At 36.4% G+C, this 18,479-nt stretch overlaps 1 protein-coding gene across 5 annotated transcripts in view; it reads left to right on the plus strand.

Annotated features, from left to right (window-relative positions):
* The window catches only part of HERC2 (HECT and RLD domain containing E3 ubiquitin protein ligase 2), a 116,868-nt gene that overhangs the window by 74,319 nt on the left and 24,070 nt on the right, over positions 1–18,479 (plus strand). For 4 of the 5 annotated variants that reach the window (XM_086619248.1, XM_086619255.1, XM_086619234.1 and 1 more), the window contains 21 exons: positions 577–658; positions 758–901; positions 1,439–1,529; positions 2,988–3,165; positions 3,814–3,895; positions 3,978–4,149; positions 5,577–5,721; positions 6,269–6,494; positions 7,415–7,586; positions 8,126–8,312; positions 9,098–9,238; positions 9,597–9,788; positions 12,034–12,187; positions 12,890–12,997; positions 14,148–14,279; positions 14,790–14,948; positions 15,040–15,158; positions 15,542–15,667; positions 16,574–16,729; positions 16,877–16,992; positions 17,121–17,319. In XM_086619248.1, the coding sequence (XP_086475374.1) occupies positions 577–658; positions 758–901; positions 1,439–1,529; positions 2,988–3,165; positions 3,814–3,895; positions 3,978–4,149; positions 5,577–5,721; positions 6,269–6,494; positions 7,415–7,586; positions 8,126–8,312; positions 9,098–9,238; positions 9,597–9,788; positions 12,034–12,187; positions 12,890–12,997; positions 14,148–14,279; positions 14,790–14,948; positions 15,040–15,158; positions 15,542–15,667; positions 16,574–16,729; positions 16,877–16,992; positions 17,121–17,319 (3,081 nt within the window). The remainder of the gene's footprint in view (positions 1–576; positions 659–757; positions 902–1,438; positions 1,530–2,987; positions 3,166–3,813; positions 3,896–3,977; positions 4,150–5,576; positions 5,722–6,268; positions 6,495–7,414; positions 7,587–8,125; positions 8,313–9,097; positions 9,239–9,596; positions 9,789–12,033; positions 12,188–12,889; positions 12,998–14,147; positions 14,280–14,789; positions 14,949–15,039; positions 15,159–15,541; positions 15,668–16,573; positions 16,730–16,876; positions 16,993–17,120; positions 17,320–18,479) is intronic. The other variant, XM_086619241.1, reaches the window with a different exon arrangement.

The following is an 18,479-nucleotide window of genomic DNA, read 5'->3' on the forward strand; positions in this document are numbered from 1 at the left end:
ATAGCTGATGTCTATTTATATATATTTACAGCTTGAGACTTATTTGTAGTAATGGAAAAAAGACGTTTCCTGGTTCCTTTTTTTGTCACACCCTGCTCCCCTCCATCCTCACCTCCACCTTGAGCTGATCTCTAATCCAGATTCCTAAAGCATTGTGCTACTGAAAAAACTCACTTGTGGTTTTGTGTTCCCATATGCTGATTCGAAGTGTGTGGGTTAAGACTTTTAACTAGGTTTATTTTGCTTTTATGCCTTTCTTCAAGATTGAGTTTGGTTTTCTCAAGAAAAATTTACTAAAAGGAAAATCCTTGTTTATATCACATTCTATTTTTTCTTAGGTTTTGTATTTATCAGGATTTGAGTATTAAATGCTTTTTCTTGGTTTCTGTCTTTCGCCTGGTGTATGTTAACTGGTATGTGTGAAGTGTCTGAATAATACGGGGAGTTTCACATATTTAAAAAAAAACCCCAACAATATGTTGTATTAACTGGTTTATCACTTAAGAATAGCTGCTCTTTTTAAAGTATAAAACTTCAAAGTGTATTGTAATGATCTTTATTTCCTGTCTGTTCTAGATAAAAGTCCCTTCCTTTTCTGAAACCCTCTCTGCCTTGAATGTTGTACAAGTAGCTGGAGGATCCAAAAGCCTTTTTGCAGGTAATACGTGTTTAAAATAAATATAATTATTTAAGGGCAGAAACAGATTTCCAGTTGTGAAAAGTTAATGGTGTTTCAAACTTTTTTTCTTCATTTTAGTGACTGTGGAGGGTAAAGTATATGCCTGTGGAGAAGCCACAAATGGAAGGCTGGGTTTAGGAATATCTAGTGGAACTGTGCCTATTCCCCGCCAGATCACAGCTCTCAGTAACTATGTGGTAAAGAAGGTGGCTGTTCACTCAGGTATCGACTATTGCTGTTCTTACGTGTGTAAACGTAACATATTGAGCCTGAATGTAGTTGCTTTGGAATTTTCTTGGGTGCTGTGATGTCCCAGCATATCTGATAGTTTTTAAATTCTGTCTCTTGCATAAAACATCAGATTAAATCTAATGGTTCTGTTAGATGACTAGCTGGAAGTTTCTTACTTGCTGGAAGTTAAATTTGGTAAATTCTTAATAGTTTTTCCATCTGATCCAAAGAAAGTGTTTTCATTTTTAAATATTGCTAAACGGTGGATTGTTTTTTTCTTTTTTTCTTGTAGCATTGAAAACAGTAAATTGAGTGATTATTTCTTTTTTTAATGTGCTGGGAAACCTACTCTCACAAAAGTTTTATTTTAAATTAAGTCACATAAAAACTCCAAAGAAAATAAGTACTGTGTATTGGATTGAAAGGCTAGTACAATTACATTGCAGAAGTACAGCAGCATCAAATTTCTGAGATTTTTGCCAGACTTGCTGCCTGCTTGAAAACTTAAATTTGTGTTTACACTTTTAGGTGGCCGGCATGCTATGGCATTAACTGTTGATGGAAAGGTTTTTTCGTGGGGTGAAGGCGATGATGGAAAACTTGGCCACTTCAGTCGAATGTAAGGATACCAAATTTGTCCGTATTTCAGTAAGAGAACTTCGTGTTGCATGTTGTAACGCAGCTGACCACCACTATTGGCAATGACAGGATTTTTAGTACAATAGGAATAAAAAATTGTATTGTGAAAAGATTTTTTTTTTTTTCAGCAGTGTATGTCAATTCATGATGCAGCACTTGTAGCAGCTTCAGCCATTTAAAAAGGAGGCATTCAATTAATGTAATACTTGTAAACATACTTAGTGTATAAAGTCTTTAATAGTGTTTTTGAATGTCACTAATGAAATGACACGCCTTCGGACATAGAGTTTTTGGTTACTTTTATAAGGTCAAGTTTACAGAGGTGCCTTGAGGTATAAAACCGTGGTGGGTTTATGTTCCTGAGCTGTAACAGTTCATAATGTAAGCCTGACAGAGTATTTTTTAACCCTTTTCTTTAAACATCTGTTAACAAACTTGTTAGCCATCAATAAATCTCTTGTGCTTTTCAGTAATACATAGTTTCATCCCCTACAGGACAGCTTTGAGGAAAATGTGAATTGTCTCAGGATTTTTCTTTGTATGCACCACAGAACAATGTTTTGAAAGAAAAAAAAAAAAAGAGACAAACATAGCTCATTGCGAAATCTTTGTTTGTCATTCTGATGTATTTTGAAGACCTGCTCGGAATGCATAAAAAATTACAGTGCCCAACTCAGATGGATTAACAGCAAATAAATGTTCGTGAGGGATATATGTGTCAGATCAGTGGAAAAGGAAGTCCACATTACAGCAGTATTGTTTATTGTTCAAATTCCTCATGTTTTCTGTAATTTTATTTAAAGTGACTTAGAAGTCTTGGGCATTTCATGGGAGCAAATTTTCCAGAGGCTATGTATAATTTTATAATATCCCTATAGTGGCTCTGTTACAGAGTCAATATTAGAATACCTTGAGTTGAAACTCTTCCCTGAATTTAGAGAATATTGTAATCACAGGAATAGTAACTTTCCAGTGCTCTAATAGAAATCTAACAGTAAATTCCAGTTCCAATTTCTCTCTGATAAAGAGCAAAGTTGGGATGGAGGTGTCATCTCTTAATCTTACTACCTAACTCTGTGTCCACAGGGTAGAGAAACAATTACTTCTAACAAATTGCTCAACTCTGGGCTATGACACAATACCAGTTTTCATTTTGTATTATACACTTTTTAATTGATTCATCACTTTGGTATCTTGACTTTATCACCTAAGTTCTGCAGCGTATGCATAAAATATTCTTTAAATAAACTTTGAAGTACATTAAAATAGTGTGAACTTTAGATTTATGGTGCTACTAAAGAGTACTTCTTGGAATCATAGTGTTGCATCTTATTTTGTTTCTAGGTTACTTTTAGTTATTACACTAAATTTTTTGGATTACGAAGATTGCAATTTATTTTGCAGCTTGTTCAATGAATTCTCTGTTCATTTTCTCTAGGAACTGTGATAAACCCAGATTGATAGAAGCATTGAAAACCAAACGGATCCGTGATATTGCTTGTGGCAGTTCCCACAGCGCTGCTATTACCTCTAGTGGTGAACTGTATACATGGGGTCTTGGAGAATATGGTAGGCTGGGACACGGAGATAATACCACGCAGCTGAAGCCTAAGATGGTAAAATAAATATTTCTTGTCTCTGATGAAATGTGAATGTGTTCGCTTGTTTAATAAATGATAAAATAAAGCTAAAGTAAAGCCAAAAACCGTGAAAGTGGTATGAAGACATCATTTTGGAGTGATCTAAATTAAGTTTTGGTACACATACCTCTAATAACAGCCAAGCTATTTCAGAAAAGCTAGAAAGATCCAGTCTCTTTTCTTGGGAAGTGATGCAGAAGGGCTAGTGCTGTTTTGAACATGCATGGTGTGCATCTACCTTGATACATAGCTGGAAGCCGCTACTGTCATTGAGCAATGTTGGAATCTGAGTGAGCAAGGCTCGATAATCCTTTGCTAAATGACATGCTCAGACTGGGCACAATGAACAATATCAGTCGTAAGATCTTGAAAATGTCTGTAAGGTTTTTAAAACATAGAATCATAAAATGGTTAGGGATGGAATGGACCTCAAAGATCATCTAGTTCCAACCCCCCTGCCATGGGCAGGGAAACCCTCCACTACACCAGGTTGCCCAAAGCCTCATCCAGCCTGGCCTTGAACACTTCCAGGGATGGGGCATCTACAACTTGTCTGGGCAACCTGTTTCAGTGCCTCACCACCCTCTTCCTTGAAATGTCTTGCTTACTTTTTCCATTTTTCAGGTTAAAGTGCTCATTGGCCACAGAGTCATTCAGGTTGCTTGTGGAAGCAGAGATGCTCAGACTCTTGCTTTGACAGATGAAGGTAGGAATATCTTGTTCCAGAGGCTTTCTAGCACATGGGAATGCTGTGATCATTGTTTGACCTGCAGTTTGGTATTTGTTAGGTTTGGTGTTTTCTTGGGGTGATGGTGATTTTGGAAAACTGGGCCGAGGAGGAAGTGAAGGATGCAACATTCCTCAGAACATTGAACGACTGAACGGCCAAGGCGTTTGTCAGATTGAGTGTGGTGCTCAGTTCTCGTTGGCACTGACCAAGTCAGGAGTCGTATGGACATGGTATGTTACGTTTGCCAGGAAGTATTAACAAAGCAATTGCTCAGTGTATGTTGTATTTATTGCTGTTTGACTGTCTTAATGCCATCTGTGCCTTATCTGTGTGATTTGTCTTTTAAATTGGCAGCTCTTTGAAACAAGCTGTGATCTGTTCGATTACTCTGATGCTGAGTCTTGTCGAGGTCTTACTTCATCTTTGTATAATAAGACTATGACTTGTTTGATATATATCAAAGCTAAGAAGACTTAAAATAGTAATTTTTGTTGTATTATTTGTCAGCAATTAATGAACGATATGAAGAGAAGTCCACAAAACTTCTGTTTTTATAAGTTGCTTCTTTTAAAAGGGAGAAAAGTTCTTAGCAGAGATGTTGATTCTCAGAGTGGCCACTGGAAGCTATATTTCTCTCTCTTGCTTTCCCTCCTCTTTTAAATTCTTTATTTTTAGTGATGAAAGGAATAAGAGGAAAGGGAATTTGGCAGTCTTTAAGAAGTCTTTGCAATATTCTTACTCATTCCTTCCTTTCTCCAGTTTGTCTTGACACTGTTAAGTCTAGTCATAAAATCTGCAGCTATTTCATGACATTACAGGTCTACAAGGAGATTTTTTTTTTTTTTTTTTTGGATCTGTTTTGACTGCGCATATCTGCAGTTTAGGATGGCTGAGTTGCTTTGAAACTTTTATTCTTACCTTCTTGAATTTGTACTGGTTTGAGAGAAAAATCACAACTTCTGTATTACGACTTTAGGTAGGCAACAATACTATATATCATACTCACCTCCAGCATAACATAGCCTTTCTTGAGAAGAATCGATGGTGGTGGTGGTGAGCAGCAGAACTGAGTGAATGGTTACTAAAACGACATTGGAAGAAATTTCAGTGTTCTTCTTTACTGACATTCTTAGAGGCATTTTAAAGGTTTTTACATTACTTTTGCGTATGCTATATTTTTAGTGCAGTTTGTGTATAACACTTTTAGAAGAATTTAAATAATGGAGGCTTGAGAAACCTATACTGAGGCTTGTGACAGTGTGAAAGATTCCTCAGTTCTGAAAATATGTTAGTTCTGGTGTATTTTTTGAGCGAGTAGACTTGTTAAAGGGTCTGTTATTGTTAGGTTTATCCTTGGTAGAATAAATCTGTCCAAGTGTATCAAAACACGTCCAGTTTGTAAGTACTTGTAATTGCAGTGTTTGTGCAACAGAGGATGTTCAATGTAATCATTGTTGCTCTGTGTACAAAGAAAAATAGTCATAATGATGTCTGTTCTATCCTGAGGTGAAAAGTTGGAGTTGTAGAACTGTAGTTACCCTCGCTTGTGTTTAGTCTCGGTGATAAAGGAAGTATTTTGATTTGGGAAGCTGCATTGACAGAGGAATCTGTAAACAATATAATTGTTTTGAATTTTACGTTTTACTATCTGTTGCAGGGGTAAGGGTGACTACTTCAGGCTGGGCCATGGCACAGATGTTCATGTCCGAAAGCCACAAGTTGTGGAAGGACTGAGGGGTAAGAAGATTGTGCATGTGGCTGTAGGCGCACTCCATTGCCTAGCAGTTACTGACACTGGACAGGTACATTGTGCATCACCCTCCTTTCTGCTTTTTCCTTGATCTAGAAAGAAATAAATTAAACTGTTGACAAAGTCTTCTTACTGATGTAATAGCATCAGTGCTGATCAAAGGGAATAACAATTTCTAATAATATTTATTTGCTTATTAAAGTTCTGAATAAATATAAGCATGATTGTAATTTAAAATATATTGACTTTGATATTATTATTAAAGTTTACATGTTGTTGTCGTAGTAGCTTTTGTAATATTTTGCTAGTTTATGTATTACCTCATGATCAGTTTCCTGCTTCTCACTCTTGAAATGCAGAAGCAGTGATAGTATTCTGGACAGATTTTTCTTTTTTTGTTTTTTTGTTTTTTTTTTTTTTAATGTATGATAATGCCTGCATTATTTAATGGAGAAAAAAAAAGTCACAGCAATAGGTTCTCTAAAGTGTCATAGGTTAATAATGCGAATTACTAAGATTCCTTTGTAGGAATTTTTAAGAAAACAATTAAATGAGACAACCAGTGAAGCAAAGTAACATGTGGAAGTGTTTACTGGCAGGTTTACGCTTGGGGTGACAATGATCATGGGCAACAAGGCAACGGAACTACTACTGTTAATAGAAAGCCCACTCTGGTCCAGGGCTTGGAAGGCCAGAAAATCACTCGGGTTGCTTGTGGGTCTTCCCACAGTGTAGCATGGACAACAGTGGATGTAGCTACACCATCTGTTCATGAACCAGTACTTTTCCAGACAGCGAGGGACCCTTTAGGTGCTTCTTATCTTGGTTGGTATTTATCACCTTACATTGTTGTTTGTTTGGGTTTTTTTGTGTTTTTTTTTTGTTTTATGCCATTGGAGAGTTAGTTATGTGTGTGGTTTAATATGTGATAGAAGAGTGCAAAAAGAAAACTGTCTTTTAAAAAAACGCTACGAAGCAACAACAAAAACCATACATACCTCTTAAAAAAACCTCAGCAAAACCTCTTCTTGAAAGTGGAAGCTGTAAAGGACTTGTTCAGAAGTGTCATTAGTTTGAACTTTTTGTTGTTCTTCAGGAAATGAAAATGCAATATGCTTTATCAAATGCCCCAAAGACATTGTCTTTAATATGGGATAGAGCTTTATGGAGGTGATGGTAGATGGATACTACTGTAATATTGGTCGTCTTACATGTTACCTCTTGCTATAATTTTTGATGCTACTGTTACCTTTTGTTTCTAAAGTTGATGACTTAAGAATTAGGGAGGCAAACAAGCAATGTTTTATCTTGAATACAAAAGCACCAAACATTTTGCTAAACATTTTCATGAACAAGGCAATGTATTTTAAAAAGAGCAAGAACTACATATATAGAATATTTGATTGGTATTTTTTAGGAGTACCTAATAAATATTCTTACTATCGGAGAAATTTCTGTGTAAGTAAAACTTGTTTTAGATGCTGATCACCAAAATATTGATATTCATATTACTGTAATCTCCATGAGTAAATATCAAGGTAAACACTATTTTGTGAAAGGCTTTGCTGCAAAGCTTCAGTATTGACTTTAATGTTGTAACTGTAGGCACAGCAGTTTAAGATTCTACTATAGAGTTAGTTTTAGTCATCGTTATAACTTAACAAGAAATTAGATAAATCAGTTCCAGTTATGTATTATACCATTAAAAAGTGCTCACCACCTCTTTTTTTCCTCCCTCAATCCAGGTGTTCCTTCAGATGCAGATTCTTCTGCTGCCAGTAACAAAATTAGTGGGGTAAACAGCTGCAAGCCGAATCGCCCTTCCCTCGCTAAGATTCTCCTATCGCTTGATGGGAATGTTGCCAAACAGCAGGCGTTATCTCATATACTGATGGCATTACAAATCATGTATGCCAGGTAGGCATACAAACATTCTTGTCTTTTGCAGAGTAAAAGATGACATAGCTTACCATCTGTTAGGGTCTCTTGAGTCAAGTATAAAGTTTGGACTCCTCCTAAGCTTTATTTAAATTTTCTTTTGATGTTAGCTTTATTCTGTTGTTTTCTTGTCAGAAGCTCACAGTGGCTGGGAAAAAAATTGTTTATTTAGGAATGCTCGAGTAAATCAAGTAAGTAAATCATGATAGATGATGTGGAGGAAGCAGTAGGGGGCAAAGTGAAAACGGAGACCCTGTTTCGTAGACAACAGAGATCCTACTCTGGTAGACAACAGAATATTTATGCTGAAATTTATGAAGAAGAACTCATGTAAAATAGTAGCCTTAAAACACAGTATTTAAACATCAGGCCCAAAGGAGAATGGAGATAAACTGCTCTTTAAATTCCAGAGCTTGGAAGCCTTTCCTTATTTTATTAAGACAAGCTGATAACGTTTTTTCTAAGTTCAGCAAGGGAGTATAATTAGGTTAATGTTAGTTTGTCCTAAATTATTTCAGGGATGCAGTGGTTGGAGCACTGATGCCTGCAAGTATGATTGCACCAGTGGAATGTCCCTCTTCATCGCCAGCCCCTCCATCAGATGCTACTTCTACAGGAAGCCCCGCAAATGGAGATGAGTGTGTGCTTGTAGGAGATATAGAAGAGAGGCTGAGCCCAAACCCATGGCAGGACAGGAGAGGAGAGGTAAAGTGTCAAATGAACTTTTCCCATGTTATTTTACAAAAAAACTGAAAAATACTGTCCTGTTTAGATTGATAATAGCAGAGATTAAATAGTTCTTTCATGCTCTAATTTCAGGAGTGAGTACGCTAGATATGTCAGATTTGGAAAAACTAGATTTTTAGTGTGAAATCAGTTTTGAACTTTCAGAATGCACTATGTCATTTAAATGCAATTGTGATGATCTCTACTAGTATTTTAGAGTTAACATGAAAATATTAACTATTTGACGAGACAGTAAATTCATTTTACAAGAGTGATCTTTTTTAAAAAAAAAGGCTAGACTAAGAGACATTTTACAATTATTTAATGTAATGTAACTGTAAACTTATATCAACTAATGTAGGCAGGAGGGCTTGAATGGAATTCTGCTCTGTTTTCATCTGCTAACAGAAGCAGAAGAAAGAAAAGTCTTGCTACTGAAGAAATCTCTTCCTTTAACAAACTATTAATTTTACATGTATTGTTAGGGCTTGTCTTCTACGTTGTAGTCTTTTCTACAGGCACTGGAGTTTTACTGTATGTTTTTGTAGCAGCTGGCTTTGAGAGGGGTGTTGACTGGTTTACCGTGCTAGGAACATAAAATAGAAGCTAAAAATACAGGGAGTGAATCTGTTGATTTCAAATTTATAGATATTTTTAAATTGCTGCAGTCTTCGAACATAAGCCCTTCTAATAAATAATTAGACTCTTAACACTTTTACAGTATGTTATTGCAGCTTTTGTTAGTTATTACTTGTTTTGGCTAGGTGGTTTCTTCAGAAGATGCTGTGACGCCATCTGCTGTAACTCCCTCGGCTGCTGCTGCCTCTTCCCGTCCTTTCATTCCAGTCACAGATGATCCTGGAGCTGCCAGTATCATTGCAGAAACCATGACAAAAACCAAAGAAGTAATGTTGTCAATACCATCTTTAAAACTTAAGTCCTTAACATGCTTTTATCAAGCAGTTTTGTTGATTTTTTTTAAAGTTTTTATAAATGTCTGCATTTTTTTTAAATCCATACATAGACAGAGGAATTTTATTTATTTTTTTCTTGTCCAATGTTAAATGAGGTTAGTTTTAGGAAAGCTTTTTCACTTGAGGAGTGGGTTTAACAGTAGGTTAATTTGGGGGCCATGTAATCCTAGATTTACGAACTGTGTTTTAAAATAACTTTAAACTTCTTCAGAGAAGTTAACTTGTTTGAATTCAGTGAGACACTTCTTTCATCTTCACTGTCTTAATATTTCTGCCATTTGTTTTGTAGGACGTAGAAAGTCAAAGTAAAGTATCTGGCCCCGAACCACAGTACCTGGATGAGTTTACTAGTCTCTTAGTACCAGATGACACGCGAGTCATGGTGGACCTGCTAAAGCTTGCTGTGTCCAACCGAGCAGGCGAAAAGGGAAGAGATGTTCTTTCGGCTGTGCTGTCCGGTATGGGCACAGCTTACCCGCAGGTCAGGTTTTGTTTCTGTTGCATTTTAACGATGTCCTTTTCATTAGTAGCTTACTAGAATGTTTTCTTGTATTTGAAGTGGAGTTCAACATACTGCGAAACTTAATAAACATGAAAATTTGAATTGAACTTAAATGCATGTGAACCTTAATGATTTTAATGGAAATATTACATGAATAGATGCATGTGCTATGAATGTCAGTAACAGACTATTTCATCAATTTGTCATACTGCAATTAGACATTAAAGTAGAAACTTAATGAACTGTATCTAAGTATTGGACAAGTGGTTGTGGTTATTGGAATGAAGCTGAATTAAATCAAGCTCCATTTCCTGGATCTGTGAAATGTTAGTTTAAAGAATACCATGTTGGTTTTGGTTTGCATGTGATTTCATTTCTCAAATTGATGCAGTCATCATTGCTAGCTAAAATATAATATATTGTTAACAATGTAGTAGTTCTTCATAATTTTTAAGATTTACATTTAACACATGGAAGTTTCTAACTATTTACAAAATATCCATGGGTGTGTGTTGTTTTGGGACAACTGACAAACAGAATTAATAAATGCTTTAATATTGGATAGCAACAGCTATATGAAAGAATGTTACAGATCTTAAATTGTTTATAGAATATCTGGTTACAGTAATGAACTGAAAGTTGCTTAATGTTTCTTGTAGCTTTATTAAACTTGGCTTCACTAACCAAAAAAATGAATAATGAGTTTGCTAAGGAGTGTTCATTGAACTGAGAGAAATTTTATTTATTAATGACAGAAATGACAAGACAGCGTCAGTTGTAAACAATGAAGTCTTATGGTATCTCTGTCCAAGTAAACTGGGATTGTGGGAGAGCCAAACTGATGCTATTCCTGTAGAGGCAATTGAATGATAGTTCTCAAACTGTTACTCCCCCCGCCCCCGGCCTTTCTTCCTTCCAGCCCAAATTTTCAAAGCCCTTATAACGATCAGCTATTTATACCCATGTTCTGGGTTTGAGATGTAGTTGTCCCTCTCCCGTCCCAATTAGATGCACACTGTATATGCACTTATACATTAATTCTGTTTGGGTTTTTTTGTTTTAACATTAATAGTGAGTAACTGAATAACTGTGTGTGTGTTTGTGGGTGGGTTTTTTTTGTTTGTGGTTTTTGCTGTTGTTGTGTTTGTTGGAGTATTTTACCTTAAGAGTTGGAAGTTTTATTTGAAACCGCACTTTAAAAATTAGTAGTATTGGAATTTTCTCCCTAAACCGTGGTTTGCATTATTACATACTAGTGAAATATTTAGAACAGAATAGAATAGGCTCTTTCACCTGGAAAGGAATTGCAGTGATCATCGTGTCCAACTGCCTGACTGCTTCAGTGCTGACCAAGTTAAGGCATGTTGTTAAGGGCATTGTCTGAATGCCTCTTAAACACTGACAGATTTGGGACATCAACTGCCTGGTTAAGAAGCCGGTTGCAGTGTTTGACCCATCCTCTTTGTAAATAAATGCTTCCTAATGTCCAGTCTGAACCTTCTGTAGTGCAGCTTTGAACCATTCCTACATGCCTTATAACTGGATCCCAGGGAGAAGAGCTCGGCACCTCCCTCTCTGTCCCTTGCTCAGGAAGCTGTAGAGAGCAATGAGTTTGCCCCTCAGCCTCCTTTTCTCCAAACTAGACAAGCCCGAAGTCCTCGGCTGCTCCTTATAGGATGTCCCTTCCAGCCCTTTCACCAGCTTTGTTGCTCTCCTCTGGATGCATTCAAGGACCTTCACATCCTTCTTAAATTGTAGGGCCCAGAACTGCACACAATACTTGAGGTGAGGCTGCACCAACACTGCATACAGCGGGAGATTATAGAGTCACAGAATGGTTTGGGTTGAAAGTGACCTCAAAGATCATCTAGTTCCAACCTCCCTGCCATTGGCAGAGACTTTACACCTTTCATTAATCTCTTGGTCTATGCTTTACAGTTTAGATTTTACAGTTGAATTGTTTTTTTTTTGTAAGGAAAGACAGTTATTTGTGTTGTCATTTACTTACTGGAAACTTAGGTTGTTTGACTCTTAGTTTTAGGAGTTTTTCTAGCTTTAACAACACCAAAAAGAGTGTTTTTGAATGAAATAGTTTATGAATCAAAATTCAAGAAAACAAGTGATTTATTTATTTTAAATTTGAGGAAAATGGTAGTTGACTTGGAGTAATTTCTTGGAGTAATCAAACTTGCTTTTCATGAAGTGGTTATTTTTCTTTTCTTAGGTTGCTGATATGTTGTTGGAGCTGTGTGTTACTGAACTAGAAGATGTGGCAACTGATTCACAAAGTGGTCGCCTCTCTTCGCAACCAGTTGTGGTAGAAAGCAGCCATCCATATACTGATGATACATCTTCCAGCGGCACAGTTAAAATACCAGGTATAGAATTCTTAGAGTTACATTACTAACATTCAGTTAGCCTGCATGCAAAAAAAATTTCCTTAGCTTGCAAAACTGTGCACTGAACTTTTAAAGCCATGTTATGTGTCCTGTTGCTATAATAAAATACTTCTTAAAACACTTACATACTGCGTGAACATCTCAATCCTGTGAAATATGCATTTTTGGGTTCACTGGCTGTGACTGCAGCTGTATATCATTGCTGTTTTCCGTTCAGTTACGAAGCTGAGAAGGACTGAGTCTTTTTCAGGATCAGTAATTGAACACCTGTCTTCTAGTCTTGAGCATTAGGGAAATAACTCTTTTGTTTTAATGCTGTCTTTTCATTGCTTCCTTCAGTATGTTATCTAGTCCTTATCAAAAGGTACAGGCAACAAAGAGCTATTTGCCTTAACTGTAAATAGACATTTTTTGTCTGTTGCAACTTTAGTTTGGAATGTTCTGAATATAGTCTTCTGTGTGCTAGCCCCTACTCACATGAGCTTGCTATAATTGTAAGCCTTTGAAAGAGAAGAAATGACAGAGAAATAATGTCATTAAACCAAAGGAAGTTATTTTCATTAATGAGCACTATGGCTTCCAAACAACTGTGTGTGATTTCATGTGGATTTGTAAAATACTGCATTTGTTCGTGGTATCGATTGCTCTGTAGAAACGTGTAAACTCTTTGTTGCTGTTTAGGTGCTGAGGGACTGAGGGTAGAATTTGATCGCCAGTGTTCTACAGAGCGGCGTCATGATCCCCTCACCATAATGGATGGTGTCAACAGAATTGTTTCCGTCCGATCAGGTTATGAGAACTAGAGCTTTTCAAAAATGTCTTTGTGTGATTTACAGTTAAATGCTGAATGAAATGTACCACCATCTGTGACTGACTTATTGTGAGGGATATGCCAATAAAAAAAGAGGAAAACCTATTTAAATTGATATTCTGTTTTAAACTAGAAAAGATGTAGGATCTAGACACAGACATGTAAGAGTGATCCTGCATCTTGGAATATAGAGAATCTCTCAGAAGAGCACGTCGTCATGCTCTTCTTAAGAGTAGTTAAGAGTGTAGAAAATCAGTTTAGCACCCCTGCCAACACATGTGAACTTCTGTATAGTCAAACTATACTTGAAGAAATTGGAACACAATTGGAAAAGGATACTTTTTTTGTTAGCTTTTTTCCTTTGTTGAGTAATACAGAAATTTGAGCTTTCACACAGTCAAGACAAATGCTCTTCTGCTGTCGAATGCCAAAAATAATAGCTAGGCTCTCTCCTTCCGTTTCCTACTCTGGTCTATGTATGTGACACTACATGAAATCTCCACATCTTTTATCCTTATATCTCTGTTTTCATTTTTAAGCACTATTAATTTGCAGTAGATTTTAGAGGAATATTTTTAATCTCAAAATTTTACATTGAACCTACTCATACATTGCATCATGTGCAAGGATCTCGATAGTTACTGCCTGTGCTTAACATTTCTGAACAGTTACGATGTGAGCTGTTACTAATGACTCAGTTTTCCCCAAAAACTGTTTCAGATACGCATATGTTTCATTATTGAGATATTTCTGATTGGATTCCTGGTTGGAAAAAGCTGTAAAGCTTAATTTAATATACATGTTGTTATATATTTTTGGAATATGAGAAGATAGTTTGAAAATAGGACAATGGATTTTAGTAAGATCTCATCATTGTCTTTTGAATATGATGTTAAAAGTACTGAGAGTATCTGTTGGCACTGCTAATTGAACTGTTTAAGACTTAAGTTTTGTTAGTGTAACTTTGTTATGCTTATGTTCATGTGCTTCACATAGCTTTTTTTCTTTTTCTTGAATGCTTTTATGTGATGTTTATAATAAATAACCACGCAGGTGAGTTACTATTGATGAGACTTGCATTGACTCAGACAGTATAGATGAATATGTTGATATTACCTACTGTAACAGGTCGTGAGTGGTCAGATTGGTCTAGCGAATTGCGAATTCCAGGGGATGAATTAAAGTGGAAGTTCATCAGTGATGGCTCTGTGAATGGATGGGGATGGCGATTTACTGTTTACCCTGTCATGCCAGCTGCAGGTGAGGTATCATATATGATGTTTACAGAAAGGCGAAAAAGTAAATTTATTTGTCTGTTTTTTTACAGTTGCATTTATTGCAAGATACTTCCATGTCAAAGTTCAAAAATTCATTTACATTCATACTAAGAACATGTTTTCATTCATACTTAGGAAACATTTTCAACAAAGTCCTGAGACGTGCACTTGTACATAGGAAAGAGACAAAAATACTTCGTAATCGCTCTAGTTTACCTCTTCATCACTGAAGAGAGAATACTTTTGAGGCACAGCTCCCCTGAAATTTATTTTTTTTTTTAATGCATCTGTTTTGGAATTAGGCGAATTATGTCATGAAAGTACCTCTTTCTTCCAGTCCCTTCAAAAGGGAGGTAGAATGCAGATGCAGACTAGCGCTCTGGACTGCTGTGTTTGGTCAGCTAAATCCTGCCTGTGTTCTGTTCTTATTTCAGTCTGAGAACAAATCTTTGCCACCTTTTTTGGTATTATTTTTGCTTTTTGTTTCTTGCAGGCCCTAAAGACCTTCTCTCAGATCGTTGCATTCTTTCATGTCCCTCAATGGATTTGGTTACATGTTTGTTGGATTTTCGCTTAAATTTTGCTTCCAACAGGAGTATAGTTCCTCGCTTGGCAGCTTCTCTTGCAGCTTGTGCTCAACTGAGTGCCTTAGGTAGGTGTAGTCTTAAAATTAAGTCTATTTGTTTGAAGTTAAAATGATTGTTTTACATAATTATGTTCTTGGTGTGCATATGTTTCCTTAGCTGCTGGCCACAGAATGTGGGCCTTGCAGAGACTGCGGAAACTGCTCACAACAGAGTTTGGCCAGTCTATTAACATCAACCGGATTCTCGGCGATAATGATGGAGAAACACGAGCTTTGGTAAGAAGACAGTGATGTCCTCCTCTTCGTCTTTTTCACATTAAGATGCATGTGAAGAATTAAAATGCTAGCCCTGATTCACAACCTTTTACTGTTAATGACAAAATAGGAAACGTGCAAATGAATAGACTTCTTTCACAGATCTGCAAGTCTGTGAAGGTACTCCATTTTAGAATAAAATGGCTAATTCCAGTACTGTATAGATGTGGCTTTGGAATTGCCAAAAAGTGATACAAATACTTTTGTATTAGGAAATGGATGGAAATGATACTTCACTTAGCTAACCGTAGTTTCGGAAATTATTAATGTCATGGTCATCTAAATAATGCAATACTTGTAATACTTAGAGTAAGACTAACTTTCTAGTTCTGTGGTTCCTCTAGAGTTTCACAGGGAGTGCTTTAGCTGCTTTGGTTAAAGGTCTTCCAGAAGCTTTGCAGCGACAGTTTGACTACGAAGACCCCATCGTGCGAGGTGGCAAACAATTGCTCCACAGCCCTTTCTTTAAGGTAATGGGTTACAATCAGTAAAGAATTCATTAGTTTAGTTCTAAATTTTTTTTGGGAGATGTGGTAAACTCACCTAGTCGTGTATTAGAAACGTTATCTGACAAAATTGGAGTACTACTTCTAAAAGGAGAATCAAATATATAAATGCAAAATAAGGAGTACCTAGCTAGGCAGAGGGAGGTAGGTTAGAAAAACATCTTGGAAATACAGTAGACTGCACCTCTTGGTAAGTGATTTCTGAGTTGTCCTAATCGGTGAGTTGTATCTATTTATTTCTTTAAATACTGTGAAGGTTTTATTTACATCTAGTTGGAATAAATAAGAATGTCTTAAAATGAAGGCTATTCAGTTTTGGACCCTGCACTTAAAAGTAAAAATAAACAAGCTGAGGAAGTCTAGAGAAGAGCAACAAGAATAAAAGGCTGAAAAGGCTTCCCATATGGTAACAGATAAACTAAGAGGGCTTATCTATCTTAAGGAAAAGAAATTCTTAAAATATGTAAAAGTTTATACAGACAAGAAGTAATTGATTGTTCAGTCTTCATCAGTAACATTAATTTGAAATTGCATCAAATCGAAAATCAATTGCAGTTTAGAAATGAAAGGTAAATGTGCAGCACATGGCATTTGGTATAGAAAAATTAATTAATCTAGGAGCATTTGGGGGTTTCTGAAAATTTCTGGATTGGAAAAGGAAATTAGATACACAACTATGTGGGATAGTGTGAGTACGGTCCCATCAATGCTGGTAATAAAGATGACTCTCAATGTCCCTCGCACGTTACATGTCTTTGAGACTGTGCTCAGGCCCTACTGGTCTTTGAGCTGTTCAGCTACATCAAATGTGTATTATTTTTTATTACACCTTTTTAATACATCTCTAAAATGTTTTTTGATTGTCTGCAGGTGCTTGTGGCTCTTGCTTGTGATCTGGAGTTGGACACTCTCCCTTGCTGTGCAGAGACGCACAAATGGGCCTGGTTCAGGAGATACTGTATGGCATCCAGGGTTGCTGTGGCTCTTGATAAAAGGACACCATTGCCTCGTCTTTTCCTTGATGAGGTACTGCAGGAATATTTTAAATGGTTCATGTAACATATGAAAGTGTTTCATTTAAAAAGATGTACTGAGTTTGAAGTATTTTAGGCCAACTGTGATAGGAGTAATTGAGTAAACAACTAATGTGGTTTAATCCAAAATATTTTACAGGTGGCAAAGAAAATCCGAGAATTAATGGCAGATAATGAAAATATGGATGTTCTTCATGAGTGCCATGATGTCTTTAAGAGAGAACAGGATGAGCAACTTGTCCAGTGGATGAACAGGTTATTTTTTTCAGCTGTCATTGGTTTGGTCTTGTGATGCTTCATTATTGTACAGTGATAAACTGCATTTTTGTTGGTGACTTTTTAAAGCCTCTTTTAAAATTTTGTTTGTTTTGCATTTTCTGCAGACGACCTGATGATTGGACACTTTCAGCGGGAGGCAGTGGAACTATTTATGGTTGGGGTCATAATCACAGAGGACAACTTGGTGGGATTGAAGGGGCAAAAGTCAAAGTCCCAACTCCATGTGAAGCTCTTGCTACTCTTAGACCGGTGCAGTTAATTGGTGGTGAACAGACTCTGTTTGCAGTGACAGCTGATGGGAAAGTAAGAACATAGCGGATGGTTGTCAGACTCCCTTGAAATATTTTATCCTCAGTCAAAATGGGTTTGGCTAAATAAAAATATAACGTGCATAGCACAGATTTTTATTATTGTTATTATTATCGTTGTTTTATTTTGTTTTTTTAAAGAAACTGAACTATACCAACTCTGCAAGCGAATTCTAGGAATTCAGTGTACTATAGCATTAAATGCATGGAACAAGACATATATTTTAGTTCTCAATTCAAAACTGTGATCAGCTTTTGGAACACAAAGCTGAATACAAGTAACAGACTCCCATGAAACAGGACAGACAGTAAAATGTGATGGTGATTGTCCCTCTGACAGGGGAGAGGTGTAATTGGAATCTGATTGTTCACAGTTGGATAAATGCCTGTAAGTTAGATATTGCAGGATCTAATTAGCAGATGCTTAAATCCTGAGTGAAAAGGAACACCATGCAGAGGTTTAGTAAAAGGTATAGGAGAAAAAAATAAGTTCATGAATTTGAAAAAGTCTTTATTTTGATACAGAGGGCAGCCTTGTGTTAAAGATGTGATTGGGAATTTTAGCTAGAGCTTTTTGTAACAGTTACATTCACCTAGTGGGATACTGCAATGATTTTATCCTCAGCAGTCAGTGTCATCCTTGTTAATGGTTCACAGAAGGATAAGGGACAGATTAATGACATTGCTTGACATGATTTTGTTGAGAGAAGTTACTTTCAGATAGACAAAAAGAGTGAAAAGCAGTACTTAAAACTGTATTTATGGGATGGGAGGGGAAGAAGCAGCTGTGTTTAGGTGTGTGTATTTCACAGAAGAGAGAAGACTAGAAGAGCGCTGCTTGAAAGAGACCTACTGGTGATAGATGATTTTGTAATGTTATCATGCAAAGCTGTGGTTTCTCGATACTTGTACAAAATCAACTATAGGATTTAACGTGAAATCCATTAAGTCAATGACAGTTCATATTGACTTGAATGTAGCTGTATTTTCACTTTTTTTTTTGAGAAATATTTCAAATTTTTTACAAAAAATTCTTATTTTCCAGAAGAGAGTATAGAGGCATGTGAGCAACTGTTTTTTCAGGATTTCCTTTAAATGTATTCTCGTATACATTCATTAAGAATTCTTCTCTACAGCTCTAGTGAATGTTCTTCA

This window comes from Tauraco erythrolophus, chromosome 1 (assembly GCF_009769465.1).
Source record: "Tauraco erythrolophus isolate bTauEry1 chromosome 1, bTauEry1.pri, whole genome shotgun sequence".
Lineage (NCBI taxonomy): Eukaryota > Metazoa > Chordata > Aves > Musophagiformes > Musophagidae > Tauraco > Tauraco erythrolophus.